Genomic DNA, 25,248 nt, shown 5'->3' with positions numbered 1-25,248 from the left:
TTATTGGAATTACATTTTTCGACCCAGATGTCCCAGATGCCCTTCCCAGAGCATCAACATGACAAATCACATCCGAACCATCGCGCCAAAAGCAAAACAAACTGACGTAATTGATAGAAAAAGCCGGTCGCTGAGTTCACACCGGCCAGACATAAGAAGATTGCGCATCTAAGCCATGTAGGTGCTAGAGTCAACACCGTCCGCGGGATACTCGCTGGACATATTGTTAGCGTGCTGCCAAAATCTTTAAGTGCCATAAATCTTGGGACGGAAACTTACGGAAGGGCGACCTCGAAGCGCTTCTCGATATCCTTCAGGACCTGTTCATCTTCCGGAGTGCTCACGAAAGAGATGGAGAGACCCTTGGTACCGAAACGACCGGCACGACCGACACGGTGCAGGTAGGAGTCTGCATCCGCGGGCAGATCGTAGTTGATGGCAAGGTTGATACGCTCAATATCGATACCACGTCCGAAAACATCAGTAGCGACACAGATACGCTTGTTGAATTCCTTGAACTCTTTGTAGCGTTTGATACTATATATTCATGAGTAATTGCGTTCGCATGGAGATATCAGGTAACGTACCGCTCCTCCTGGCTAACACCAGAGTGCACAGCAATACTGGGGAAGTTGCACTCGCGCAGTAGCTTGTCGAGCTCATTCGCACGAATTGTGCTCTTGACGAAGATGATGACCTGGTTGAACTCGAGGCTGTCGAGCAGCTCGTTCAGCTTGCGGTTCTTCTCCGCCTCACTGAGCTTGATGTAGTATTGCTGAAGACCGTGGAGAGTAAGCTTAGTGTCATCATCGACGTAAACTTCCAGCGGATTCCTCATGAACTTCTTGCAGATAGGTCGGACCTCCTGCGAGAGGGTCGCACTGAACATCATGACCTGCTTGTCGGTGGGAGTGGCGCGGAAGATCTCTTGGACGTCACGGCGCATGTCTAAGCCGCACGTAAGTTGTATGATCAAACTTCAAAGATATTATGCAAAACTTACCAATCTGGTCAAGCATCTTGTCACACTCGTCGAGAACAAAAGCCTTGACGTTGCGGAGAGAAAGCTTCTTGTCGCGGACAAGGGCGTTAAGACGACCGGGAGTACCGACGATGATGTTGGGGAAAGTGTCCTTATTCGACAGAGTTTCGATATCCTTCTGAATGGGAGTACCACCGTAGAAGACGGCGGTCTTTACATCGGGAAGATACTTGCTGAATCGAGCGTATTCGTTCTTGATCTGATAAGCCAACTCACGAGTGTGGCACATAACCAAGACGGAACACTCTCCAGGAACAGGCTCCAGTTGGTGAAGGGTGGTAAGGACGAAGACAGCCGTCTTTCCAAGACCGGACTTGGCCTGGCAGAGAACATCGACGTTCAGAATAGCGGTCGGGATGCAAACTTGCTGGACTATGGTGATGCGGAACGGCATGTTAGACTTTGATTCGAATCCATGAAACTTGAAAGAGGAAAGACAATCCGTCTCAAGGTCCGTCCATCTCAGTGATCGACTACGTAAGGTCAAAGGTTCCAGGCCCAACTTCGTCGCCTGAACAATCGGGAAGTGCAAGCTATAAGCATTGCCAAAATATCAGATCACCCGCCGGAGGATAGATCCAACGTCTAGATCCCCCTTTGCGCGAAGACGTTTCAAGTCCCAAATCTGTGGCAAAGCGCCCCGTAGTTTTTTTTTTCTTCGGATGCGCATTTGATTCACCCAGATCCGCTCAAGGCGACAATCTGGGGAAAAGAATATCGGCGAAAAAACTCGATTTTTTCGCCATGTCACTGATGCAATTAAGCAACAGGTATAAGCTGTAGAGCACTTTCCGCGCGGCGCGGCCATTCTCGCGATATTCCATAACAGAAACATCTTCATGGCGCCACAGAATCCCGAGAGAAACAGATGACAAGAAGCGACTATGGATTCCCTTTCCCGTGGAGATGGACGGACCGTTGAAACATGGAGCTATGGAGGAAGGCTATTGGAAAAGAATATGTGATGATGGACTAACCCTCCGAAGGATGTTCGAAACCGCAATCGGTGATAGCACGTAGAAGTTCGCCCTTGAGCAGAAAGTCGCGGAAACCGGTCGAGTGGATACCGACATAACTTCCCTTCTTGTCCGCACGGCCACCAGTGACCGTCAATTCGCTACCTTCCTTCTTGGCTTGAGCCCCGTTGGCGGCGGGGGCAGCGGTAGTGGCTGCGGCGTCAGTGGTCTGAAGCTCCTCATCGGAGTAGTCAATGAGATCCTCCTCGTGAGACATGGTGAAAGACAGTGGCGAGTCGAAGTGAGATCGAAAGCGGTGCGAAAATGCTGATTACTGCGGCGCGTCTAGACCGCAGGAAACCGATGTCCGGGGAGAGCGGAGTCGGGGAAGTCGAGAAAATCGAGGTTCAAGGTGAGATTGAAGATGGAAAAAACAAACAGCCGCTTTTATCGTGGCTGCGGGATGAATTGAAAGGGATGGCGATGATGAAAGAGCAGGAGTTCAGGCGAGTCGCGAGGGATGAAGGAAGAAAGCAGCTCAATTCACGTGACTCAATTAGTCATTCATGGAGCCGCGCAGATACCGCTTCCGGTTAGTTTTGAATTTCCACATCACAGCCGTCTACACCAATTCCAGCAGCAGCATCTTCACAGACAGTTTCAATGGCGAAGGCCAAGGGCAAGAAGGGCTCTGGCGGAGGAGTTAACAGCCATGTGCGCGCGCGCATTAACTACCTATACAAGGCGGCTACCTACCTACAGTCTACAAAGCCGACAACCCGCGAAACCGTCAGAGCCGTCAAGAAAACACAAGAAGACGAAGTAATGTCAGACTCTGCGCGCATCGTACCACCTATATCCGTAAATGGATCTACAACTGGCGATCGTGCTCAATATCACCCCCAACTTGCTCGGATGTGCATTTCCCAGATGCGCGGAGTCTCCCAGAAATCGCAACTCCGACTTCCAATCGAACAAAAACGGTCGTTTTGCAAGCGCTGTGATACGCTGTTGATATCTGGGGAAAATTGCACAGAAGAGCTGAGAAATACAAGCCGCGGAGCCAGGAAGCCGTGGGCAGAGATCCGAGTCGTCCGCTGCAACGGCTGCGGTACTGAGAAACGGTTCCCTCAGACGGCTAAGCGGAGCCGGAAGCTTTCAGATCGCAAACAAGACTCAAAACCGGCAAATAAGGCGGACTCGATGAATCAAACATGATTTCTTTTTGCTGGCTGTTCAATGCAATTGACGGCCTTGGTGAACTAGTTTGTCTAAGCTCTACGTGCTTATGGAACACCGCTATGGCTATTCCCAGTTTCATTACTTGGAAGGACAAATCCGCTGGACAATAACTTCCCGGACATTGTTACTCTACCGGGAGCACGAGGGAGTTGCTTTCTGCTGGACATACATGGTGTCATACATGGTGCCGCCAACCCCAGCGCTAACCCGGATCGGAGTCCGAAATTTGACTTCAAATTCCCTGCTCCGACGGCCAATGGGCTACCGCGAACGGCCTATATCCGTGGATGATAGCAAAACGCGGGACCTATCTATTATTTTATGTTTCGGCCTGCGGAAAGAACCGCTTTTGCGACTGACCCATTCGGGTAAGATTGGTAGAATATGAGAGGACGATATACATAGAGTTATATAAACTGCCCAATCAATAATGAAGACTCCGCTCGCAAGGGCTGGAGTATTGTATTCAAACATATGGAAGGGGATTACCGACGGGCTTATTTCATCTTCATTGCGGAGTTTCACGCAACAAAGCGTAATCAACTAATCAAGGAGATGAGATGTATTGGACAAACGAAGCGACGGAGGCAGACAAAATAGCAACGGCAACACAACAGTAAAACTCCAAAGCACCCCACCAACTCGAGTAAACTCCAACGCTAGAAACATAATTATACTGTGATCCTGTGAGCTCTTATCTCATTGCACGTTGTTCCACAATAGCCAAAATTGCCGCGAGGCAGGTATCCAATCTTGAAAGAGCAAAACTTCGCCATATTTGCGCGGGTAGGGGTAGTATTTGATAACGAAAACAGAAATAGCGTAACACACAATCTGCACGTGGGGAACTTAAAACAGGTAGATATCATAATAAAAGTGTAATCTCAAATCAAATCACGGTCCGTGAGGACAGGTACAGTATATATATTTTTTTTTTCGGTTCTTCAGCTGGGAGCGCTTGTTTCTCCTTTCGTGTCTCTGTCGTGGCTGTCGTCGATTTGGTGGAGGTCGTGTAGGTCGTGCGTTCGTGATCATATTGTAGAGGGGTAGGAGTTTCGTTTGGTGGATATAGGGAAAATTCATTGGGCGAATCAGGTGCCTGGGTAGAGGCACGGATTCGAAAGTAAAGCGCCTCCAGGGCCGGTAAGAATATGTTCTTCAAAGAGTAGATCACAAGGGAAATGGGAAGGATTGGATGGACAGTCGTAAAATCGCAGGGTAGCAGATCGTAAGCTGATGGAATCAGGTGCATATATTGAGTATTAATACCTCATCGTCGTCGACGTGCGGCTTGGTCAAGGCGTTGGTCTAAACCCTCTATTCGGCCACGATAGGTTTTCACGATTTCTCTGATGTGACCGATTTTCGCAAGCTCGTTCTCCAAGTCGTCAATTGAGGTCAGTATCGCACGAGTACGGGCGATTTCGGCGTCGGCATTGCGAATAACGTTTCCGGCCCGGTCATAACTATTTTGTATGGAAAGTTGCATTTGATCCTCCAACTGGCGCGGGTCAGAATCAACCGAGTCAAGCCTATTGAGATTGCGAATAGAGAGGTCCGTGGAGGAAAAGCGGTCGAAACAAAACACCCGTAGACCGGTTCACAAATACCGGAAAATAAAAGGGAAAAAAGGTAAAAATTAAAGAAAAGAACATACATATTCGAGGCGATTCTGAATCTGCTGCTGAAGCCCGTCCAACTGATGCGAAAGCGCCCGCAGACTCATGGGGTCCAGCAGCAATCGACCGTGGCTGCTGGCGGCACTGGCTGCGCGCGAGCTGGAGTTGCTCGTACGCCCAGTGCCCCTGCCCCTGGACGCCCCATTGCCGGAATGACCACCTTGTAGAGCAATTTGCTGTTGCTGCCGCAGAATCTGGATCTCGGAGGAGGTGAGGCCAAGCGAGGTGTCGGGAATCGAGGCTACGGACATTTGGTCCGCGCAGAGACATGCTCCAACCGCGACAAGTCTAGGAATCGCCAGCCGATCTCAATGTGAAAGGTTGGGACGGACCGAGGCTCATGATGCTGATGACAGGGCCGGGAGGAGGGTGGGCAAACGGGCTGAAGACGAAGACGGAGAAGGAGAAGGTGGAGGTAAGGGGAAGGGGAGTGTCGGAGAAGTGGCACGAGGACAAGCTGAGCACCCCCGACAGCAAGCGGGCTATCGATTCGAAACAGGGAGCGTAATCCTCAGGCGCCGTGATTAATATAGCATTCTCGGAGACAGGTAGGGAAAGGAGACGGTGGGATGGAGGCGGAGAGAGGATGGTCGGACGGGCAAAGGAAGAAGAAGCAAATGGATTGGATCGTCGGCGGTAAGGAAGAAACGACCAAAAGAAATAACCCAAAGAGATTAAGATACCCCAGGAGATGGAAGAGCCCGCCGTCGCCGTCCAGTCAATCGGATGTTACACTGACGGGGAATGGAGGATCCGTCACGATCAGGCCCCTCCAGAGAGCGACGAGGGAGGGTGGGATATTAATGGCACAATTAAGTGAGGCGGTTCAGGGATGGAGACTGAGATGGAGGCAGAGGATGAGGGGGAGGGGAGGATATGCAGAGATGGGCACGAGGAGCACAGAAAAAGAAACAATAACAGAATAGAGACAATAGAGAACCGTGAGGGCAAAGACTCTCTCTCTACTTCCGCGTGCTCTCATACAATGAGCCTCACTGCAACTGATTTATATTGACTGTCTGGTTATGAGCACAATTCGCCCTATCAGATTCGCGCATAATCCACTGCAGTTGAGTGATCCCACCGCCTTGTCGCATCTCTTAAACTTCCACCTCGTCTCCATATCCTGCGGCTTCTCACCATTCTCCATTGATTCTCCCTAATTCTCTGGATTCTCTGGATTCTCGCCAATCGTCGTTGATCCGAGCGCCCGGGTCTGCCGCCTTTGACGCCATTCCAACCGCTGTCGCTGCGAGCTGCCGATTCCCATCACTCGCGCCTCTCAGATACTCGAGCGACCTAAACTAACGCTGCCCAACCTGTGAGGCTAGAGCCCTACGTCCTGCCCTGGTATATTCTATTGGGTCTGGAGAAGTCCAACCCTGCCGACGAACAATCCGACTTGCTCAGTCGTTTTTTCGCTGGCTGCAGCTTACATCGAGCCCCAGCCTGTGAGCGTTCCCCAATCCTCTCCAAGTCTGTCTAGCTTGCTGCAGGAGTCTATGCTTCCCCGCTACCCCTCTGAGATAGCCTCTCGGTTTTTTTCTTGTTTCAGAGGCGCTGACTGACGCCATCTGCTTTGCTCAATAGGGTCCCTTCCGATGCTGGAGCCGGACACACGAACCTCCCGTGTTATCCAGCTGAACCTTATTATCGATTTTTGTCACCGTTGCCTTTGAACGGCTCGAACCAATTGGGTCCCCCAACTCAGGAAACCAACAGAAGCACGAGACACCTAGACTACGATGCCTCGAGACAAGGAACGTTCGGTCAACCCTGCCGCTGCGCAGCGGAAACTGGAGAAGCAGAAGAGTCTCAAAAAGGGCAAGGCCGAGGCGCAGGCCCGTAAGAATGAAAAACTAGGGCGTCGTAATCCAGAACGCATCCAGCGGCAAATCAACGACCTGAAGGAAATGGAGCAGTCAGGGCAGGGTCTACGGCCACGTGAGAAGCAGATCTTGGAAGCTCTCGAACGGGATTTGCGGGCTGTGCTGAAAGCAAGGGAAGCCTTGGGTGATAAGGCACCCAAGTTTGCGAGCTCGCACTACGAGCGGGGTGACGATCACCCGCGGGATCGTAGGGACGGAGGGGTACTGGGGAAGCGGAGGCGTGACGGCCATGGACGCTTTGGAGAGAAAGATAGTGATAGCAGTGAAACTGACGAGGAGGTGCGGAGAATACCGATGCCTCGAGATACCCCTCCACCTATCCCGCGCGAGTTCCAGAGGAGGAAAGACGCAAATGCAGGTGTCGAAGGTGGTCGGGGCCCGCATCCCCTCCCAGCGAAGCCTTCGGAGACAGAATCGAGAACAGTCTACGAGGCAAAGCCCGAGATTCGAGACCTAAGGAAGGAAGCCGTGAACAAATTCATCCCAGCAGCGGTCCGAGTGAAGCACGACTCAATACGAGGACAGGGAAAGCTATTGGAACCGGAAGAACTCGATCGACTGGAAAAGGCCGGGTACAACGCCGGTCCTACGGAGATGGCACCAACTGCCGAGGAACAAGAAACGCTCCTCGAAGAAGAGAAACGCTTCAACCAAGAGCTCAAATCTGTCCAGATCGAGGAAGTCGAGGACGAGGAAGCATAATGATACCCACATGTACTATAGTAACGATAAAACCCGCTCGCCACGGCCCAGATCCGTCTAGCGTAGGCACCCCAATTATGGAATGTGATGATACCTGCAGGTCTGTGATACCGCAGTCAAGAATAGAGTCGAGTCCCATCCATCCCAGGCTACACCAACTGACCTCGGTGACACTTTCAGCCAGCTTTCTCCGGCCTCCGGTCTAGATCTGGATCTGGAGAGATCGAATCATGTGGTTCTTGCTCGACATCAAATAGGAGAATATCGACCATGTCCATACGACCTGCATTTGCTCCTTGCCTTCCCAAGTATACGTCATCTTATGGCACGACATTCATCCAGGATGCCTTGGCTATCGTGCCTACCAGCTGCTTTATTTCGACGTTAAGTTCCAGTGTCGGCAGATTACGACCGTACTTCTGATTTATATAATGAATCTTATATGAATTCTTCAGCCGTCTCACTGATGTCGATCCTAACCCCGGCACACTGTGCTTCTCGGAGGGTATACGCATCAGGCTAGTACCAATAAGCAGCAGTCAATATACAAAAAAAAACAACCTCTGCCCATAAACTTTAACAATGTACTCATACCATCCATACAAAAACAAACTACTCCGCAGGCCCCTCATGCATATCCTTCAGTTTCGCCGCAGCGCGACGTCGACTCTCCTCACTCACAAGAGGATTATGCTGAGCCCTGTAATCCCGTTAACCAGCGTCCCTTATACAACCCGGCACCAACAAGATTAGATCGTGTAACAAGATACACAGTACATACCCTCTCAACCCCCCAGCCACCCTCGTCGGACTCTTCGGCTTCTCGCGATAAAGCTCCTGCCTAGCCCCCTCCTCATCCAGATCCGTGAGCATCGTGCGCGCATGCTCTTTCGCCTCCATCGAGACAAGCGGGTTACTCAGCGCCCTGCATGTACTCATTCATTAGCCTCCTTATAACCCTTCTGTACAAGCCAAGCTGGTCTTTATAGGACACATAACGTACGCCCTATACCCCCTCGCCGCATTAATCCTTTCCTGCGGGGACGTCGGGCGTTCATGCGCACTGCCTACACGGCCGTGGTGGCGATGATGAGCAGCGTGATGCGGGCCTTCGTCGTGCATTTCCTGACGCGCTTCGTCTTCGTCGAGGGTTTGGAGCATTTCTCTCGCGTGCACTTTGGCTTCGGCTGAGACGTGGGGGTTGTGGAGGGCTCTAAGGTGACAATTATAGAATATAATGGTTAGTATGTATACATTGTGTTTTAAGTCCTTGGATTTGGTGCGTACGCTTTGTAGCCGCGTGCGGCGTTGATGCGCTCTTCGGGGGTTTCGTGGGCGGACATATTGTGCCTGTATGGAAATAGCTAGCTGGTGATATAGGAATAGAGAAGGTAGATAGACGACAGAGAAATAATTGTTGGATGTTGAACGGGATGTTTCAAGTTATATTTGCAGTATAAAACTACATATTTGTGGTGATGTCAGGGGGTAAGCTTTGCCTCGTGGCAATTTACGTGGAATCCATTTCGTTTTCTTCTCTTTTTAATTGATTAATTGATTTATTTCTGATTTCCATTTGATATCTTGGTTTACGTGGTGGTGTTATACTTTCTATGGCATGCAGGCCCGGCTAGAATGCGGAGAACAAGAAGTCTGTATACGGGGGTGGGCCTGTAGACGTCATGAAAGCCGGGCAAGTAAAGCACATTCCTATTGTCCTGACTCAACCATAATGGAGCTCTGGTGGTGTGGATGGGGCATCCGTGGATTGCACTTATATTGAACCAAACATTGAATCGCTATAGCTTCATGACGCGGGGATGGAGCGCTAAACGTCACTACAGGCCGTAAGTGATACCAAGCATAATAGAATGGGAATTACTGGGTTTGCACGTAACTTCAAATAAAAATATCATACAACTACTGCAAAATGAGTTCTTGGGCTGATCCACCGTCTAATGTGTGTGCGTTCTATTTCCTATAATGCTGTAGCATATCTAACCAAATAGATCGTGTACGCCGGGATATCAAGCCTCTTTACCGAGGACTCCAGCACCAGATTCGCCATCGTGATCCGCAGCTCCTCCGAGCTGGTCAACTTCTTCGAATGCACACTTCCCTGCCAGGACAGACAGGAGGCCGCAACGGAAGTCCCGATCCTCGTCCTCGACAAGCTCATCCAATACCGCAATGTCTTCCACGAGAAGATCGCCGGGATCGCACTACCGAGAGAATTATCGCAGCGGTGCCCGTCGCTCGCCACGAAACTCTGGGAAGTCCTCGACGCCGTTCCCCTGGTGATAGAGCAGGAGAAGCATCGGCGCGCGAAGGGCGACCAGGGCGAGCTGGCTACGTTTCTGGGGTGGGACGAGAAGCAGATGGACGAGCAAGCGGATTCAATGGTACGGAAGTGTATAAGGTTTGCAGTGCGCTCTGCTAGAGGTGGTGCTGTTTCGCTAATTAGGTATATAGGTACTTTGGTGTTGGACACATTCCGCTCGTGCGCCTGGACCTGCATGGCATGGTTGGGGTTGATAATGACTTCAGGGTGCATCTGGTAGACGAGATGGGCTATCAGCGCACTGTCGACGACTCTACATGGCGTCTGGCGAGTTATTATGCCGACGATCTGAAGCAGAGGCAGGCCAAAGTGGCCTTCTTCAGCGTGACGCCTCATGCAAGGCCGGATTTACCTACTAGGCATGCCCTCATACGGTTTTCTCGATGCCTGAGGGTGGATTTTAAGTGGTACTATCACTTCCAATGTCCGATATGGTAGAGGTATGTTAATTGTTCAATATATAGGTACGTCCCTCGACCACGGCCTCAACTGCTCCCTATTGTTCGTAAAGTGGAAAACATCCTCCACTGCGCCAATACCCAAGGAGCTCATCTCGCTGTTGACGAAGAGCTCCGCATTCTAGAATGGGTCTACACAACCGCAAAACGCTACTGGCTCAACGACGATGGACCACTTCGACCTCGCTCCAAGGGTGGTGCAGACGTTGTCGTTATCAGCGACGCCATACTGTCTCCCCTGGCGCTTATATCGAAGCAGTCTGACCCAAAACGGCCTGTTATATTCGAGAACAGACTCCATGTCCACGATGGGAGCGTCAATGATACATCGAGTGCGGAATATCAGACTTGGGACTTCCTCCGCGCGAGGCTGAAGGATGTTGACCTGCTGGTTTGCCAGGAGCCAAAGGGACTGGCGCCGCCTCTTATGTTGGAGAAGGATGCTGGATATATATCGCCGGCTATTGACCAGTACGTATTCGTACACTCTGTTGGGTCGAAACGACTGGCTGACTGTTATAGACTCGACGGCAGGACGAAGCGTTTACACGACTGGGACGTCACCTTCTATGGCCGCGAATTCAATGCAATATGCCGTTTAGGAGGGAGGCCGGTAATTGACTATCCTCACGGTATACTCCGTAGTCCTTAAAAGAAAACTACAGGCGAATGGCTGACGATAACTAAGAGCAATATATCCTCCACCTAGCCCAGCTAGTCCCCGACGAAGGAACCCTGTGTCTGCTAGACGCCTACAAGAAATTCCACCAGCGCCGAGAAGCCGATAGTCCAGGACGCCCGGTCCCCAAACTCCTCCTCTGCCACTCCAGCTCCCCCAACGACGACGACAGAGCACCAGTTTACGCCAGCATAATCACCCACATCGAGAATACCATGCCACAGCTCGCCCAGAGCATCACGATCATCCAGCTCCGACCCCCAGATCAACTCTGGAATGTGCTTATCTCCAAAGCAATGGCAATCGTTCAGCTGAATGACTCCGAGGGTATCCCGGAGATGCTGCTAGGCGCAGCGCAGAAGGGGAAGCCGGTTATTGTAGGTGAGAAGTGCGGGTATTTATCGTTCCTGAAAGAGGAGGTCGGTGCTATTGTGCTTGATGGGGATTGTACTGAGGGTATAGCGCATCATCTATTACGTCTTGCAGCTGATATGGCCCGGGGGAAATCTCAGCCTGGCACGGAGGGTTCAACGGCGCTTAATGCGAGGTACACTACTGTTGGGAATGCTGTAAGCTGGTTTTATCTGGCTTCGAAGTTGTCCAAGGGTGAGGTGGTTGAGCTGGGGGAGAGGGACGTTTATACGTTGGCTGAAGAGGAACGGAGGGATAGTTAAGTAGACTGTATTGATCCCTGAGAGACCTAGTATGTAGTTCTGGATTACCAGTGTAAATATTAAGGTTGCATATAGTATCTTAATTGTGATTCCTATATCCTCACGTTGGCCCTATATACCAACTCATAACCGAAGAACCCAGCTACGGTGGAATATATGCACCCTACTCTTCCTGCTCTTGGTCCCCAGAAAAAATCGATAACAAGCAAAGAGGACAATTATCATGCCCATTCAAAAACCAACCCTCCAAGCACTCCCCATGAAACACATGGTGGCATTGTAGGGCATGGACTACACTTTCCTCGGAAACCGGATCGAGACAGATGGTACTGATATATTGTACAGTTAGTACAGCGACATAATTAAATAGACAGATCGAGCAGTATACTGCGTACCAGATCAAGGACTGGGTATGATATTCCACCAGATGAGAATGAACAGGCGGCAGCTCCCTCAGCCAGTCCTTCAGCGTCTTGCTTGGAGCAGCATTTTCCAGAGACTGCAGCCGCGATTTTGCATCGCTGCATGCGAGGCCTTCTTCTATTACCCCGTCTGCCACGATGGCTAATGTCTGGCGCGCGGTGCGAGAGACCCGCAGGAGCCTGTTTCTCGGTTTAAGTGAGAACCCAGGAATAATGGATATATGAATGGCATACCAGAGTACGCAGCAGATGCTTATGGAGCCCCATAGGAGGAGAAAGATCCCTAGAAAGGTAAAGTCCTTTGCTGTGTATCTGTGTCGATTATTCTCAGGGATACCTATATCTAGGGACTGCTGGTTTAGATTGTCCTCCATTGTGTGTGCTGTCGAGGTAATCCAGATAGACCCCACCAGGAACTGTGTAATGTAAATAGAAAAAGAAAATCCGAATTAAAGCTCTCAAGATGAGAAACCGGCTATTTTCTTTCCTGATAATAGCATAAGACATAAGGGTGTAGTGGTGTCCCGCCAATACCCATATCCAGCCGCTGACAACAAGGTCTTCGGAATTCCAGGCATGAGAACCAATAGAATAACCAGACATTAAAGTCTCATGATCTCATGATATATCAAAAGAAACGGCATTATAGATCCCAACCCCGGAATCCGGTCGCGGCCGAAGAACTGGGGGTGGGATGCCAAACCCTAATTCCAAACGCAGCGAACAGATCCCTGGCTCTACTTAATATAAATACACGTGTGACTTTATAACCCCACAAAGGTAATTGATTAACCTCTCCATACGCTCATGTTCGATAAGATAAGATAAAAAATAACCTCAACTAATCCTCAAAATGCCTGGCGTCGTAACAAAAGACATTACCGGCCCTCTAGTCCGCCACTTCCGCGACATAAGACGCACCGATGGCGCCTCAGTCGGCGGCAAAAACGCCTCGCTGGGCGAAATGACAAGCGCGCTGGTCCCCAAGGGTATCGCTATCCCTCCTGGATTCGCAACAACATCACAAGCGTACTGGCAGTTCCTCGACGCGAACCAGATCCGCGAGAATATCGCGGGACTGATCGGCGAATGGCAGGGCGGACATGCAACGCTTGCGGAGACGGGGGATGCGATTCGCAAGATCGTGCTTAAGGGGAAGTGGCCTGGTGATGTAGAGAGTGCGATTCGGGCTGCGTACCGGGAGCTCTCGAAGGGTGGAGGTGCAGGGGCAGGTCCAGGTGCCGGTGCAGGCATTGATGACGATGGTGCCAGTGTTGCGGTAAGGTCAAGTGCAACAGCAGAGGATCTGCCCGATGCTAGCTTTGCAGGACAGCTGGAATCGTATCTAAATGTTGAAGGGGAGGAGGCGGTTCTGCGTGCTTGTCGGCGCTGCTATGCCTCCATGTTCACGGACCGGGCGATCAGTTACCGCGCAACGAAGGGGTTTGACCAGATGAGTGTTGCGCTCTCTGTGGGAGTGCAGAGGATGGTGAGGTCTGATGCGAGTGGATCTGGGGTGATGTTCTCCATTGATACAGAGAGTGGCTTTGACAAGGTGGTGCTGATTAATGCGGCATGGGGGCTTGGGGAGAATATCGTCCAGGGAACTGTTAACCCGGATGAGTATCAGGTGTTTAAGCCCCGGCTAGGGGAAGGTAATGAGCATTTGGTGCCTATTATTGATAAAAAGTGCGGTGAGAAGGGGATGAAGATGGTTTATACTGCTGCAGATGACCGGGACCATCGCAAGGCAGCAGCTGCCACGACGCGCAATGTACCTACGTCCAGGGCTGAACGGGCTGCATTTGTGCTTTCTGATGCTGAGATCTTGCAGTTGGCACGCTGGGCATGTACCATCGAGAAACACTACGGCTGTCCCATGGATATGGAATGGGCCAAGGATGGGGTCACAGGAGAGCTGTTCATCGTCCAGGCACGACCAGAGACCGTCCACTCACGACGAGATGCTGCTGACGCCACGGTCTTCAAGACCTACAAAGTCGTTGGGAAGAAGGACAGCGTTCTGGCGAGAGGGCTGTCAGTTGGCGACGCTGCAGTCTCCGGCAATATCTGCTTGATAGAGGCAGCAAAGGACATTGACCGGTTCGTTGACGGATCAATCCTGGTGACGCGGGCTACGGACCCAGACTGGGTGCCTATCATGAAGCGCGCTGCTGCTATTGTCACCGACCATGGAGGCCGGACGTCGCATGCTGCCATTATCAGTCGTGAACTGGGTCTTCCTGCCGTCGTGGGTACAGGGAATGCAACATACGTCCTGCATACAGGACAGGATGTCACAGTATCCTGCGCAGAAGGAGACAACGGCTTCATATACCCAGGGATCCTCGAAATCAAAACCCAGACAGTCGATTTAACCAGCCTCCCAACATCCACAACGCAAGTCATGCTCAATCTCGCAAACCCGGCAGCCGCATACCGGTGGTGGCGTCTCCCAGCAGACGGAATCGGGCTTGCACGCATGGAATTCGTCGTGACGAACGCAATCCAAACCCACCCAATGGCTCTTGTGCATTTCGACAAACTCAAGGACGAGCGCGCAAAAGACGAGATCGCAAGACTCACAGCCGGATACAGCCACAAGCCCGACTTCTTCGTGGACAAGTTGGCACGAGGCTTTGCCGCGCTCTGCGCCGCTATATACCCGAAGCCAGCTATCCTGCGTCTCAGCGACTTCAAGACAAACGAGTACGCGGGTCTCATCGGTGGTGCAGAGTTCGAGCCCGAAGAAGATAACCCTATGCTCGGCTTCCGGGGGGCGTCGAGATACTACTCGCCCCGGTACAAGGAAGGCTTTGCGCTTGAGTGCCGCGCGATCAAGCGGCTGCGTGAGGAGATGGGATTCACGAACGCCATCGTGATGGTCCCCTTCTGTCGGACGGTGGGCGAGGCGAAGAAGGTTCTCTCGGTCATGGCTGAGAACGGGCTGCGGCGTGGAGAGCACGGGCTGAAGGTGTATGTGATGTGTGAGATTCCGTCGAATGTCATCCTGGCCGCAGAGTTTGCAGAGTGCTTCGATGGGTTCTCAATTGGCTCGAATGATCTGACGCAGTTGACTCTTGGGATTGACCGGGACTCGGAGGAGCTGGCTGAGCTGTTCAACGAGCAGGACGAAGCAGTCAAGTGGATGATTGCAAAGGTCATAGCAGTCAGCCACAGTAAAGGCTGCAAGGTTGGCATCTGTGGCCAGGCACCGAGTGATCATCCAGAGTTTGCTCAGTTCCTGACGAAGGCTGGGATTGATTCTATATCTGTCAGTCCTGATAGCTTTGTTGCCGTGAAGAGGAATGTATGATCAAACAGTTGAATTGAATTGAATACTATCTGCCAATTTACTTGATAAAACATTTAATGGTATAAAAGAAAGCCTACGAAATCATCTCCTTGACCTTATCAAGCTTCTCCTTCATCGCCATCACCGACTCAGTCACCTTCTGCTCCTCCTCCATACTCAGTGGCATATGGACAGTATGACCAATGCCAGTTCTTCCCAGAACAGCCGGATAACTGAAGCAGCATCCATATTCCGGCTGGAAGTGGCTGACCGGCCGGATATTATGCTTATCAAACAGGATAGATGCACAGATGCTAGACACAATGGTCCCAATTCCAAACGGAGTCGCACCTTTGGCACGAATGATGCTTCGTGACCGGTTCTTGCATTCGTTCTCCATGTCTTTCTCTTTTATGAGTTTGCCTGGTGGTAGGGCTTTCTTTAGTGGGATGCCGCCCACTGCGGCGGAAGACCAGGCGGTTACTTGAGTGTCTCCATGAATGCCCAAGACGTAGAGGTCGAGTGAATTTGCTGCAACCTGTATCTAGTCAGCTTGCCCATACTGTAATGAACGGAATGAATAGGAGATATACCCCAGCCTGGTCTGCCACCATACCGCGAAGCCGCACAGAGTCAGGGAACGTGCCAGAGCCAAATACCTGCGACGACGGAAGTCCGGACAGCTCTTTAGCAAGCGAAGTGAGCAGATCCACGGGATTCGCAACAACTAGCAGGATTGTGTCTTTCTGGAATGGCTTCATCTCGTTCACTATTCCCCTTAGGATGCTGGCGTTGCGGTACAAGTAGTCGAGGCTTGTTTGGCCTGATTTCGGTCGTCATTCCAGATCACCAAAAGAAAGAAAAAGAAAGATAGAGAGGGAATACCGTAGTAAAACTTTGAGCCGGCGGTTATGACAATTATATCACACTGTCTGGCCTCCTGGTGTGTTGCAGCTCGCACGCGAGTTCTGCTGCCAATCGTGTATGCCACATCAGATAGATCTCGCACCTGGCCGTCGCGCCATTCTGAGCGGTTATCGACGAGGAATAGGTCGCTGGCAACGGAGCCAAGTATGAGGGCGTATGCAGCAGCAGCGCCGACCTGGCCGACGCCGATGATTGCGATAGACCGTGCTGGTCTCTCCGGATCTACACTATCATTATCCATTTGGCGGTATTAATAGCTGGGTATGGCTCATTAGAGACGTAAAATAATTAAGAATGGTGCTCTCTCCAGAACGTTGACTCTCTGCCCAGGTAATATCAGTGGCGAAATGTGGCGGATCCATGGCTTGGTGGCCTGACAACCCTGACTTTGTGAACCAAGATACCAGTGGTTTCAATGTCTCCTGACAGTGGTCTAGCCTTGGTATTACCTTGCAATTTGATCTGTATCTTGTAGTTATAGCAACTGGACAAATATAGTGGATTTTGACGTCCCTCCTAAGCAGCATCTAGTGTTAAGCTTAAGGAACTGTATCTAGTTGATCTCTAATATACCAAGAATACCGATCAATTCCTGGATTTAGATAAGCTATAATGCCTAATAAAACATTTAACCAACAACGGTAGGCATCACAACCGATCCAATGTCAAAAGAACAGTAAGATACTGAAAGGCCTCCCCTGAACTAAGTGGAGCAGGTACTAGGACTAACAGATGACCGGCTTTTGTATAACATCATGCAAGACACCTCTGAGAAGGGATATCAAGGCCATCCCTTCACCCAGTCGTCCACTGCAAGGAGACCAAACAAGGGCAGTATTCGGCATATCTCTCCGGCAGGGCTGATTACGGCCCGGCCAGTGAAGATATCCAAACTATGATCAGTGATATGTACTCTTACGTAGGGCTAAGTTACATCATCTTGCGTTCTGGAATGTAAATTAATTCAACTGAGCAGGATATAGGTATAACCCTACCTACTAACCCTAGACCGAGCAACAAACCGAGCCCTGCTCCCCCTTGGACTCGCACTCAATGCCGTAGGATCCTTGATCCCCTTGACAGCATCCACTTCATCTTCCACTGCATCTGACGCAGGGTGAATCTCGAAATTGGCTATGGCATGATACAGCGCTGTGTAAACCAGCCGCGTGGCTAAATGCGAGGCTACACACATACGGGACCCATATCCGAACGCGAACTGATGCGCGTGCTTTTCGGAGTTGCCTAGCCACCGCTCTGGGATGAATTCCCAGGGGTTGGAGAAGAGAGCTGGGTCTTGTTATTGGGTTAGTGGAGGACGAAGATATAGATATATGTATAGGCCGTGAAGACATACCGTGATTACAAGCCCAAGCGTTCAAGAAAACCATAGTCCCAGAGGGTATTACTGCGTGTTTATACTGAACAGGGGCTGTTGTTTCTCGCGGCATGGACAGTGGCAGGGGCGTATAGAAGCGGAGTACTTCCTTGACTAGGGCCAGGATATAGTCGACGTCTTTGGTTTCTGACGGGTCGTAGTGGGATCCTGTAGCTTTCTGTAGCTCATTGAATGCAATAGTTTGGATATCCTGCCGGTGGGCGAGTAATATGAAAGCCCAGCCGATTGTTGGCTGCGTGCTATCTGCGCCCTGTTGGTTTGCTTTTTAGATATGCCATCTTCGGTATAAGAGAAGGTAGGTATACATACTGCCATCATGCTGAAACTAATACTGAGAAGTTCATTATTGGACAGTCCGACAGCCTCAGGGTCCCGCAGGACATTTCCCTGGATGCAGGGCACTTCGGCATCCCGATTAACCGCATCTTGTAACCGGCGGAGGAGCTCATTGTTATACGCGATTCGACGGTTCCCAATGGCTGCAGAGTGGGCTGCAGACTTCCGCCAGAAGATGGGCTCAAGGAAGCGAAGAAGTGGGATATAGTTAGCCAGGTTCCTGGATGTTGAGCGGAGCCTTGATATCTCGTTTTCGACTTCAACGACTTCGGCGTAGAAGGCGTCGTCCTTGAGGTCGGTTGTTTTGGCAATTCTTTCTAAAGTTAGCTCCTGGTTGATACCTTTGGATATCAAAATACCTTATCCCGTAGTTCAGGGTCATCACCGTATTTAACGAGAGGCGATGAACCGCAGCTGTGAAATCGGCATCGACAGTACCGCCTGACGATTCGACAGCCAGGGCCTTGATAAAGTCATCGGTCTCTCGTAGTATAATCTTGAAGTCATCAGCATGGGTCTAGCCAGACAGTTTGTATACTAACAGGCTCATACGACTGAACCTTGGGCCGGTTCAGCGCCCCTGCAGCAACCTTCCTTCGCGACTTGCAACTCTCATTCCAAGGAGAAGTACCAATACTCGCAACATTCTTACTAACAACCTTGTGCAAGACGTGAAAGACCGGTCTAGAAATGAATGCAGAGCTCTGGTTGAGAAGCAAGGCCTTTGCCTCTTCTGTCTCGTTGACAATGACGACCGGAGAGTTGCCCAGTTGGACTTGATAGACTGGACCGTAGTCTAGAGACCATTGTCTGTATTTCTCAGCGGAGAATGTCCGATTGATCTGTAATTCGTGAGAAATAGATATAGTTAACCCCTGGGACTCATACATCAAGGAGATTTCCAATAAGCGGGAGACCTTTAGGCCCCTTTAGGCCGTTGATTCGGCTTCGCCATCTTAGTACTTCGTTTAAAATAATATATACCGAAAGGGCGAGAGTAGGGGCTACGAGCCCTTTGAGGAGCAGTGATAGAAAAGACATCGCTGACTTATAGCGTTTTCGCGGAGGGACGCGCAGACTGTATGTTGGACAGAATGTTTAGACGGGGTGTATGTTCGGACCGGCGGGGCATTATATTAAAGCTGTGTAATAAGAGATTGATACTGGCTGGGTTAATGCACGTCTTTGGGGTAGGGGTGCACGCAATCCGGAGTTGATATGGCTCGTGGTGGTGAGTCCCCGAGAAGTTCTCTACGATGTCATCAGCATTTACCCCAATGGTGAGATGCACTTGGCCTCGATATGTCAGGATTATCAGCTATTTGACTGGCTGCTTGTTATCTTCAGCCGTTTGATCCTGCAGCAAGGGGTTTAAATGGGTGTATGCCGCCATAAAATAAGAACCACACCTTCAATACGACAGCTTATATTCACCATGAGTACAAAGCTACCAGATGTAGAGACCCGCAATATATCGCAAGAAACCATTGACCCTGTTGCTGAAAAGTCTCTCGTAAGACGCCTGGATCTGGTTCTGCTTCCTACTCTTGGTACCTCATCATAGCCCTGCCGTATCTACACTGCTAACATACCATCTAGCTCTCCTCTACCTAACGCACACCCTCGACCGCGCCAATCTCGGAAATGCAAAGACAGCAACGATCGAGGAAGACCTGCATCTGGTCGGAAACCAGTACTCGCTCGTCCTGATCTTCTTCTACGTGCCATACTCGATCTTCAACATCCCAGCCACCGTCCTGGCGAACCGGTTCAACCCCTCGCTCGTTCTTCCTGTCCTTGCTATCGGATGGGGAGGCCTTGCGATGATAACTGTTGCAACGAAGAATTTTGGAGGTCTGTTGGTTTGTCGTTTGGTTCTGGGTATGATGGAGGCGGGCTTTATGCCGTGCGCGACGTTCTATTGCTCGCTCTTTTATACGCGCAAGGAGCTGGCATTTCGACTGTCGATTTTTTATATCATGGGATTTATTGCTGTTTGTTCAGTCTGATACTAGCTTGTTATTTCTGGCTAATTGTGTTTTAGGGCGCCATCAGTGGATTGATAGCATATAGGGCTTTCCAATGGGAGGGTCCGTTAACGGTGGGTCATCTTCACTTCTACTCAACAACGCACCAGCTGATAGAACAGGGCTGGCAATACCTCTTCCTGATCGAAGGCGCAATGGGAGTTCTCGTCGGCACATGGGCCCTCTTCTGGCTCCCCCGAGACATCTCAACAAGCCGCTTCTTCACCGCAACCCAGAAACACTGCGCCGCACAGCGCATGGCACACGGCCACACCGACATCTCCTGGCTCAAGGGCCTCGCGGTGCTCAGAGACTGGAAAGTATGGGCCTTCGCGTCCTCAACCTTCCTCTGCGGCGTCGGGTCCGCCAGTAGTTCCAACTTCCTACCAGTCATGATCAAGCGATTAACGAACGACACGGTGCGCGCGAACCTGCTCACCATCGGGCCGAATCTCGTTGCGGCGACAGTTATGATGACGGTTTCTTTTCTATCGGATTATACGCAGCAACGGGCGTATTTTGCGCTTGGGTCTGCGAGCGTGGCCCTAGTCGGGTGGGTTCTTTTTGCGTCGCTGGATCTGGTGAAGAAGACGGGGGTTGGGTATTTCCTGACGTATCTGATTGTGTCTGGCACGTTTCTGCCATTGTTGCTTGTTCCTGCGTGGATTGGGGCGAATACGAAGACGACGTCTGAGCGTGCGGTGGCGATGGGGTTGATTTCGATGTCGCAGAATCTGGGTGGGATTGTTTCTTCGGGGGTCTATCGCGAGCAGGATGCACCGGCGTATAGACCGGCGCTGATTACGGTTTCTGGGTGTCTTGTGGGATTTTTGGGGATTTGTGGGTATATGAGGGTGGTGTATGCGAGGTTGAATAGAGGGCTGGATTGGGAGAAGCCTTCGAAAGGAGTCCAGTATATGCTGTAGTTCATTCATCTCAAAGCAGAGTATAGGGAATAAAATCATGTTTTATCCTGATATCGCCTCCACTCTAGCATCCCTTGATCTATATAAAGATACAGACCGTATATTAATCCCTATAAGGCCTCAAAGTCGGACCCTCCCACTTAAACCTCCCTCTAACAACCCAGTCACAACACGCAAAAACCATCACAAACCCAAGCACAGGTCCCGCATAATTCATATTCTCCCCAGTCACCGGAATAGTAGCCGGGAAGGGCAGGAAGATCGCAAAATACGTCGCAAAGAGAATCGCCAGCAGATTCATGGGGAGTCCCCATTTCCCCAGCGAGAACGTCCCCTTGGGGATATCCTGCGGTGCCGTGAAGCGCTTCAGCACGAGGAGAACCAAGGGGATTAGGTAGGAGATGTAGAGGCCCAATGTACTAAGGGAGAGGATGGCATTGAAAGCAGCCGTGGAACCGATCTGGATGAACGAGATCGCGACAATGAGAGACGCCACGAGGAATAAGGCGCGTAATGGGATTTTATAACGCGGGTCCACGCGCGCAAAGAAGTCGGAGAAGGGGAGGCCGTTGTCGCGTGCGAATGCCCATGCCAGACGCGTGACGGAGGCGAGGCCGTTGAAGAGGGCGATCCAGCCGGGGAGCATGCCCATGGCCATGAGCACGTAGGTGGCTGTCTTTGAGCCGGTGGCCTGGTAGGCGATTGTGATGATGGGGTAGCCGGTTGGGCTGGCGAGGGCTTCGGTGTAGTCGCCCATGCAGTAGAGGACGGCGATGAGGTAGCAGAAGGTGAGGGTGCCGTTGATGAGGGTGCCGTATATCATGGAGCGAGGGACGACGATTTTGGCGTTTTTGATCTCTTCGGCCATGTGGATTACGCCGTCGATGCCTGGTGGTGTTAGTTGACATGACTTAGGGCTAGGCGAGATGCGTACCGCTGAGGGGGGTGATGACGCCGAGAAGACCAATGGAGAACACAGCACCGGGATTCGACCAGCCGCTGCCTGTAACTGAGCCACTGATGAACGTGTTCCAGACGAATTCGTTGGAATTGCGAGGCGCGAGGATGACGAAGACCGCGATGGTGACGGGCAAGAAGACGACGTGCATGATACCAGCAGCGACTTCAATGCCTGCAAGAACACGACGCGCAAAGATGTTGATGATGATTGGAATCAAGGCAACAGCCCACATCAAGAGAGTACCGTGCCATCTCTGCGGCTCGTAACCTATATCGGCCAGGACAATCATGCCCTCGATCTGTGTTCCGATGAAGTACGGCGCGATACAGACCAGGGCCGCCCAGGAGAAGACAGTCACCCATCCTGAGCTGTTAGTATTGGATAGCAATAGTAGAGCGGTGTCCCTACCCTGGAAGAAACTGATAAACCGACGATAGCGAGGAGCGAGGAAATAGCTCCAGTGGTACTGAGCTCCGGCAGTGGGATGTCTATCTCGTCAGCATAGATCGTTATCACCGACCAGGATTCCTACAGTGAAGCAAGCTCAGCCAGAGAGGACGCAATTGCCAAGTTACCAGCAGTGGCCACGATGATTCCATAGACAATTGCTGCAGGGCCGCCGTTGTATAGCCCGGCTTGTAAGCCACCACCAGCGGCCTCCCACGAGGCAAGAAGGGTCGCAGAGAAAGCAAGCGATGAGAAGAAATTCAGATATCTCTGCGAAGGTTAACACTACTGTGAAAATATAATGGACTAATCATACCTCTAATTGTTGCTTTTGGCGATACGCAGCACTTCCTGGGTTGGCGTAGACATGTCCATTCCCATCAGCTGGCCCCGATCGCACAGCGCTCCCACTCTTCATTTCCAGCTCTTGCTGCATGGTGAATCACACAGTTAAGCCTCAAGCCTGACAGGGAGGAAAAGGAAAAAAAAGAAATTGGCCGGAGGAATTGGAGAAACCGGCCAGAAGACGGAAGAAGTACTGCGGCCATATCTCGCCTCCCAACAGTCCTTTCCATTTCCATTTCCACGACCAGGATCTGGATATTAAAAAAGCGAAACACGGACAGCACACATTCGAGACGGAGACGTGGCGAGGGTGACTGTGCCGCAGTGCAGCGAGCCGGACTCTGGGGCTTGCGCAGACCCCGGTCGTTAGGGCCGGTTGGCGTTTGGGTAAATCGACGGCGTCTGCTAGCTGCAGCCATCGAATCCTCCATCGGAGTCTGGGCACCACTGCGGGCGTCTGGAATGGCAGATCCCTGTTCACGCCGGCCAAGATGGGCTGATACTCGAGTCGGATAAAAGCGTCCAGATGGCCGAAGACTGACGGCTACGCGATAGATAAAGTCATTCTTAAGAAAAAAAAACAATGGAATTCGGATGCGAAATACTTATTTTAGAAGACTATCGGTAGTTCACCGGAAATTCTAGCGATCATGTCGCATTCTCACGCCGTGGACAGGGATCGGAGGAGCCAACAGGGGTGCTCGTGTTGCCAACAATGGGTGCAAAGCTAATATTGCTGAGAGGCAGAATAAGACACGGACCTTTCTCAGCTGCTCGTGCTGTCTTTCTTATTTTCTCTTTTCCCCTTATTATGCGTGCGAACCCTTCTCTTGGATCCGGCCATGGTGACTTAGGCCTGAACACTCCGCAGTGCCAAAATGGCCAACCCAACCCCAAATGGCCCATTCCAGGTATTAACAGGAAGCAATCGTGGGCCTCTAATTACACTAGTATCGATTACTTTCCTGATTGCCGCCATCATCTTTGTCCTTGCCAAAATCGGGTCTGCGATTTACTTTAAACAGCGGCGGACGGCCCTCAACACGCCCGTATGGATTGCTTTGGTACGTTGTCTATTGTAACAAGCAGACAGAATTCTAATTTACTGGCTTAAGATCATTGCCATTATTCAAGTTGTCGTTCTGCAAAAAGCCGTCGATAATGGACTGGGAAGACACCAGGTCCGACTCAACGGGGATGCCCTCGAGACAGCGAGCAAGGTTGGTTAACTGCTAAAGCCTAGATGTTTACTGACATAGTATAGTTTGCATTCGCTGCGCAAATACTACTAATTCTGGTCCTCTCGCTATCAAAACTGTCAACAATCCTGCTGGTCTGGAAGTTGACGCCGAACAACAGCCTCCGTCGAACCTGCACCATCACCGCCGGAGTCATTCTCGTATGGACTGTATTCTCCATATTCGCGATTGCCTTCCAGTGCCAGATGCCGAAATCCTGGTTGTATACGCCAGGGCGTTGCGCTGGAGAGGGTGCGCTGTTCTATCCGATCGGGGTGTTGAATATCCTTACAGAGCTGATCCTCGTCGGTCTGCCATTCGCAATGATGCGCAGTGTGCAAATGGCATTGAACAAGCGGGTGAAGATCCTGGGATCGTTCTCTACACGGCTATGGTACGTCAAATGCATACATGGCATTGGTATATGTCAACTGACGGATATCAGTGTCGTCGGCCTCGCAGTCGCCCATGTAGCCCTTCTACCATCATTCACGCACTCAACAGACGTCTCATGTAAGACCCACCCCTCTGATCGCGTATTGCATCTAACAGCCACAGGGGACAGCGTAAACTGGCAAATAACCGGGCAAGCGATGATGCTAACCTCCATCATAATCGCCTGCGTGCCCACGCTCTACCACATCTTCGCTGGCCTGCACTCCGGCTTAACAACAACACAGATTCCCGACGGGGTGGAACTGAGACGGACCAAGACAAGCACATACATAAATCAGACCTCGTCATCCGGCGGAAGCAAATCGCGGGGGAGGTCCAGGGATAGACGGCGTGAATCGCCTTTTAACCCTGAAGACGGCGCGGTTGTCACGGAGATTTCGTCCCTACCGAACAGAAACCACAACCGCAGTCGCAATGGCGATTATGGAAGACGGTCGAGTTCGAGTGATGGAAATGAGAGTACGAGGCATTTGACAATGGAGGGTAAACAGGGGGGTGTGATGAGGACGGTGGATATCACGGTGGAAGTAGAGGACCATCGGGGTTCTCTCTAGATATGAACAGATATGTTAGACGATATAGTAGACCTACTCACTGAACATAGAAAGTCAGAATGAGACGACGATCGCAGTTCGCTCAACAGATCAGATCGCCCCGTGCTGTCAATCGTGGAAGATTCCGATGGCGCGACAAGCACGACGGCGTCGCAGTAGTGCAGCTTGGCTGTTCCAGATAAACGAGCACGGGAAGGAACCCAGTCGATCCGAATTTCTTTGCAAAGGTACGAGTGCAGGAGATGCATGTGGC

The 25,248-nt window shown here is 51.2% G+C and overlaps 14 protein-coding genes across 14 annotated transcripts; 6 read left to right on the top strand and 8 right to left on the bottom strand.

The window, feature by feature from the left end:
- Positions 1-168: 168 nt before the first annotated feature.
- ASPVEDRAFT_137776 (ATP-dependent RNA helicase SUB2) lies at positions 169-2,275 on the bottom strand (the record flags this gene model as incomplete). The annotated part of the gene is made up of 5 exons (XM_040807428.1): positions 169-214; positions 280-537; positions 588-948; positions 1,004-1,414; positions 2,020-2,275. 5 exons carry the CDS (start codon positions 2,273-2,275, stop codon positions 169-171), a joined length of 1,332 nt encoding a protein of 443 aa, XP_040670672.1.
- A 386-nt stretch (positions 2,276-2,661) lies between these two features.
- On the top strand, positions 2,662-3,216 carry ASPVEDRAFT_153222 (ribonuclease P Rpr2/Rpp21/SNM1 subunit; the record flags this gene model as incomplete). The annotated part of the gene is made up of 1 exon (XM_040808343.1): positions 2,662-3,216. The coding sequence occupies one exon, from the start codon at positions 2,662-2,664 to the stop codon at positions 3,214-3,216; it is 555 nt and encodes a 184-aa protein (XP_040670671.1).
- A 706-nt stretch (positions 3,217-3,922) lies between these two features.
- ASPVEDRAFT_821028 (uncharacterized protein) lies at positions 3,923-4,632 on the bottom strand. The gene has a single exon (XM_040817141.1). The coding sequence runs from the start codon at positions 4,490-4,492 to the stop codon at positions 4,130-4,132; it is 363 nt and encodes a 120-aa protein (XP_040670670.1). The 5' UTR covers positions 4,493-4,632; the 3' UTR covers positions 3,923-4,129.
- ASPVEDRAFT_821021 (uncharacterized protein) lies at positions 4,310-5,329 on the bottom strand. The gene is made up of 2 exons (XM_040817140.1): positions 4,898-5,329; positions 4,310-4,741 (listed from the first exon to the last, which is right to left on the bottom strand). The coding sequence occupies exons 1-2, from the start codon at positions 5,168-5,170 to the stop codon at positions 4,511-4,513; spliced, it is 504 nt and encodes a 167-aa protein (XP_040670669.1). The 5' UTR covers positions 5,171-5,329; the 3' UTR covers positions 4,310-4,510.
- An 856-nt stretch (positions 5,330-6,185) lies between these two features.
- On the top strand, positions 6,186-7,670 carry ASPVEDRAFT_821091 (WW domain binding protein 11). The gene is made up of 2 exons (XM_040817145.1): positions 6,186-6,370; positions 6,510-7,670. The coding sequence occupies exon 2, from the start codon at positions 6,665-6,667 to the stop codon at positions 7,508-7,510; it is 846 nt and encodes a 281-aa protein (XP_040670668.1). The 5' UTR covers positions 6,186-6,370; positions 6,510-6,664; the 3' UTR covers positions 7,511-7,670.
- A 452-nt stretch (positions 7,671-8,122) lies between these two features.
- ASPVEDRAFT_137462 (Con-6 family protein) lies at positions 8,123-8,725 on the bottom strand (the record flags this gene model as incomplete). Its single annotated transcript, XM_040807395.1, has 3 exons — positions 8,123-8,210; positions 8,292-8,435; positions 8,514-8,725. Coding segments are annotated over 3 exons (444 nt in total), but the record flags the coding sequence as incomplete, so codon positions are not given.
- A 702-nt stretch (positions 8,726-9,427) lies between these two features.
- On the top strand, positions 9,428-11,690 carry ASPVEDRAFT_173600 (putative heat shock trehalose synthase). Its single transcript, XM_040808745.1, has 6 exons — positions 9,428-9,470; positions 9,520-9,929; positions 9,983-10,258; positions 10,316-10,780; positions 10,832-10,941; positions 10,998-11,690. The coding sequence occupies exons 1-6, from the start codon at positions 9,441-9,443 to the stop codon at positions 11,660-11,662; spliced, it is 1,956 nt and encodes a 651-aa protein (XP_040670666.1). The 5' UTR covers positions 9,428-9,440; the 3' UTR covers positions 11,663-11,690.
- A 135-nt stretch (positions 11,691-11,825) lies between these two features.
- Positions 11,826-12,458, bottom strand: ASPVEDRAFT_86281 (putative RING-finger domain protein; the record flags this gene model as incomplete). Its single annotated transcript, XM_040817818.1, has 3 exons — positions 11,826-11,991; positions 12,058-12,264; positions 12,319-12,458. 3 exons carry the CDS (start codon positions 12,456-12,458, stop codon positions 11,826-11,828), a joined length of 513 nt encoding a protein of 170 aa, XP_040670665.1.
- A 479-nt stretch (positions 12,459-12,937) lies between these two features.
- On the top strand, positions 12,938-15,400 carry ASPVEDRAFT_197788 (phosphoenolpyruvate synthase; the record flags this gene model as incomplete). The annotated part of the gene is made up of 2 exons (XM_040809241.1): positions 12,938-13,298; positions 13,335-15,400. 2 exons carry the CDS (start codon positions 12,938-12,940, stop codon positions 15,398-15,400), a joined length of 2,427 nt encoding a protein of 808 aa, XP_040670664.1.
- Positions 15,401-15,402: 2 nt separating this feature from the next.
- On the bottom strand, positions 15,403-16,592 carry ASPVEDRAFT_44436 (lactate/malate dehydrogenase family protein). Its single transcript, XM_040813046.1, has 3 exons — positions 16,265-16,592; positions 15,973-16,202; positions 15,403-15,917 (listed from the first exon to the last, which is right to left on the bottom strand). The coding sequence occupies exons 1-3, from the start codon at positions 16,545-16,547 to the stop codon at positions 15,474-15,476; spliced, it is 957 nt and encodes a 318-aa protein (XP_040670663.1). The 5' UTR covers positions 16,548-16,592; the 3' UTR covers positions 15,403-15,473.
- A 649-nt stretch (positions 16,593-17,241) lies between these two features.
- ASPVEDRAFT_86278 (uncharacterized protein) lies at positions 17,242-19,082 on the bottom strand (the record flags this gene model as incomplete). Its single annotated transcript, XM_040817817.1, has 7 exons — positions 17,242-17,253; positions 17,310-17,602; positions 17,664-17,955; positions 18,015-18,354; positions 18,401-18,537; positions 18,584-18,883; positions 18,930-19,082. The coding sequence occupies 7 exons, from the start codon at positions 19,080-19,082 to the stop codon at positions 17,242-17,244; spliced, it is 1,527 nt and encodes a 508-aa protein (XP_040670662.1).
- Positions 19,083-19,476: 394 nt separating this feature from the next.
- ASPVEDRAFT_74357 (uncharacterized protein) lies at positions 19,477-20,994 on the top strand (the record flags this gene model as incomplete). Its single annotated transcript, XM_040816251.1, has 3 exons — positions 19,477-19,591; positions 19,641-19,903; positions 20,086-20,994. 3 exons carry the CDS (start codon positions 19,477-19,479, stop codon positions 20,992-20,994), a joined length of 1,287 nt encoding a protein of 428 aa, XP_040670661.1.
- A 103-nt stretch (positions 20,995-21,097) lies between these two features.
- Positions 21,098-22,838, bottom strand: ASPVEDRAFT_137420 (putative GABA permease; the record flags this gene model as incomplete). The annotated part of the gene is made up of 5 exons (XM_040807390.1): positions 21,098-21,882; positions 21,929-22,318; positions 22,364-22,443; positions 22,488-22,672; positions 22,719-22,838. 5 exons carry the CDS (start codon positions 22,836-22,838, stop codon positions 21,098-21,100), a joined length of 1,560 nt encoding a protein of 519 aa, XP_040670660.1.
- A 787-nt stretch (positions 22,839-23,625) lies between these two features.
- ASPVEDRAFT_86275 (uncharacterized protein) lies at positions 23,626-24,995 on the top strand (the record flags this gene model as incomplete). The annotated part of the gene is made up of 5 exons (XM_040817816.1): positions 23,626-23,811; positions 23,863-23,967; positions 24,012-24,379; positions 24,431-24,498; positions 24,544-24,995. 5 exons carry the CDS (start codon positions 23,626-23,628, stop codon positions 24,993-24,995), a joined length of 1,179 nt encoding a protein of 392 aa, XP_040670659.1.
- Positions 24,996-25,248: the final 253 nt, after the last annotated feature.

The sequence above is a fragment of the Aspergillus versicolor genome (assembly GCF_001890125.1).
Source record: "Aspergillus versicolor CBS 583.65 unplaced genomic scaffold ASPVEscaffold_8, whole genome shotgun sequence".
Lineage (NCBI taxonomy): Eukaryota > Fungi > Ascomycota > Eurotiomycetes > Eurotiales > Aspergillaceae > Aspergillus > Aspergillus versicolor.
The sequence above is the reverse complement of the archived record's forward strand: the minus strand, read 5'-3'. Positions and strand labels throughout refer to the sequence as shown.

What these genes read in the sequence shown, in the direction of transcription:
- ASPVEDRAFT_173600 (XM_040808745.1), top strand. Translation starts at nt 9,441, where the DNA reads ATGAGTTCTTGGGCTGATCCACCGTCTAAT. An exon ending in ATGGTACGGAAGTGTATAAG is followed by an intron (nt 9,930 to 9,982) that starts GTTTGCAGTGCG and finishes TTAGGTATATAG; the next exon opens with GTACTTTGGTGTTGGACACA. An exon ending in CTGAGGGTGGATTTTAAGTG is followed by an intron (nt 10,259 to 10,315) that starts GTACTATCACTT and finishes TTCAATATATAG; the next exon opens with GTACGTCCCTCGACCACGGC.
- ASPVEDRAFT_44436 (XM_040813046.1), bottom strand. Translation starts at nt 16,547, where the DNA reads ATGGATAATGATAGTGTAGATCCGGAGAGACCAGCACGGTCTATCGCA. An exon ending in CGGCTCAAAGTTTTACTACG is followed by an intron (nt 16,203 to 16,264) that starts GTATTCCCTCTC and finishes GACCGAAATCAG; the next exon opens with GCCAAACAAGCCTCGACTAC. An exon ending in TGGTGGCAGACCAGGCTGGG is followed by an intron (nt 15,918 to 15,972) that starts GTATATCTCCTA and finishes GACTAGATACAG; the next exon opens with GTTGCAGCAAATTCACTCGA.
- ASPVEDRAFT_821091 (XM_040817145.1), top strand. Translation starts at nt 6,665, where the DNA reads ATGCCTCGAGACAAGGAACGTTCGGTCAACCCTGCCGCTGCGCAGCGG.
- ASPVEDRAFT_821021 (XM_040817140.1), bottom strand. Translation starts at nt 5,170, where the DNA reads ATGTCCGTAGCCTCGATTCCCGACACCTCGCTTGGCCTCACCTCCTCC. An exon ending in TTCAGAATCGCCTCGAATAT is followed by an intron (nt 4,742 to 4,897) that starts GTATGTTCTTTT and finishes GACCCGCGCCAG; the next exon opens with TTGGAGGATCAAATGCAACT.
- ASPVEDRAFT_821028 (XM_040817141.1), bottom strand. Translation starts at nt 4,492, where the DNA reads ATGCACCTGATTCCATCAGCTTACGATCTGCTACCCTGCGATTTTACG.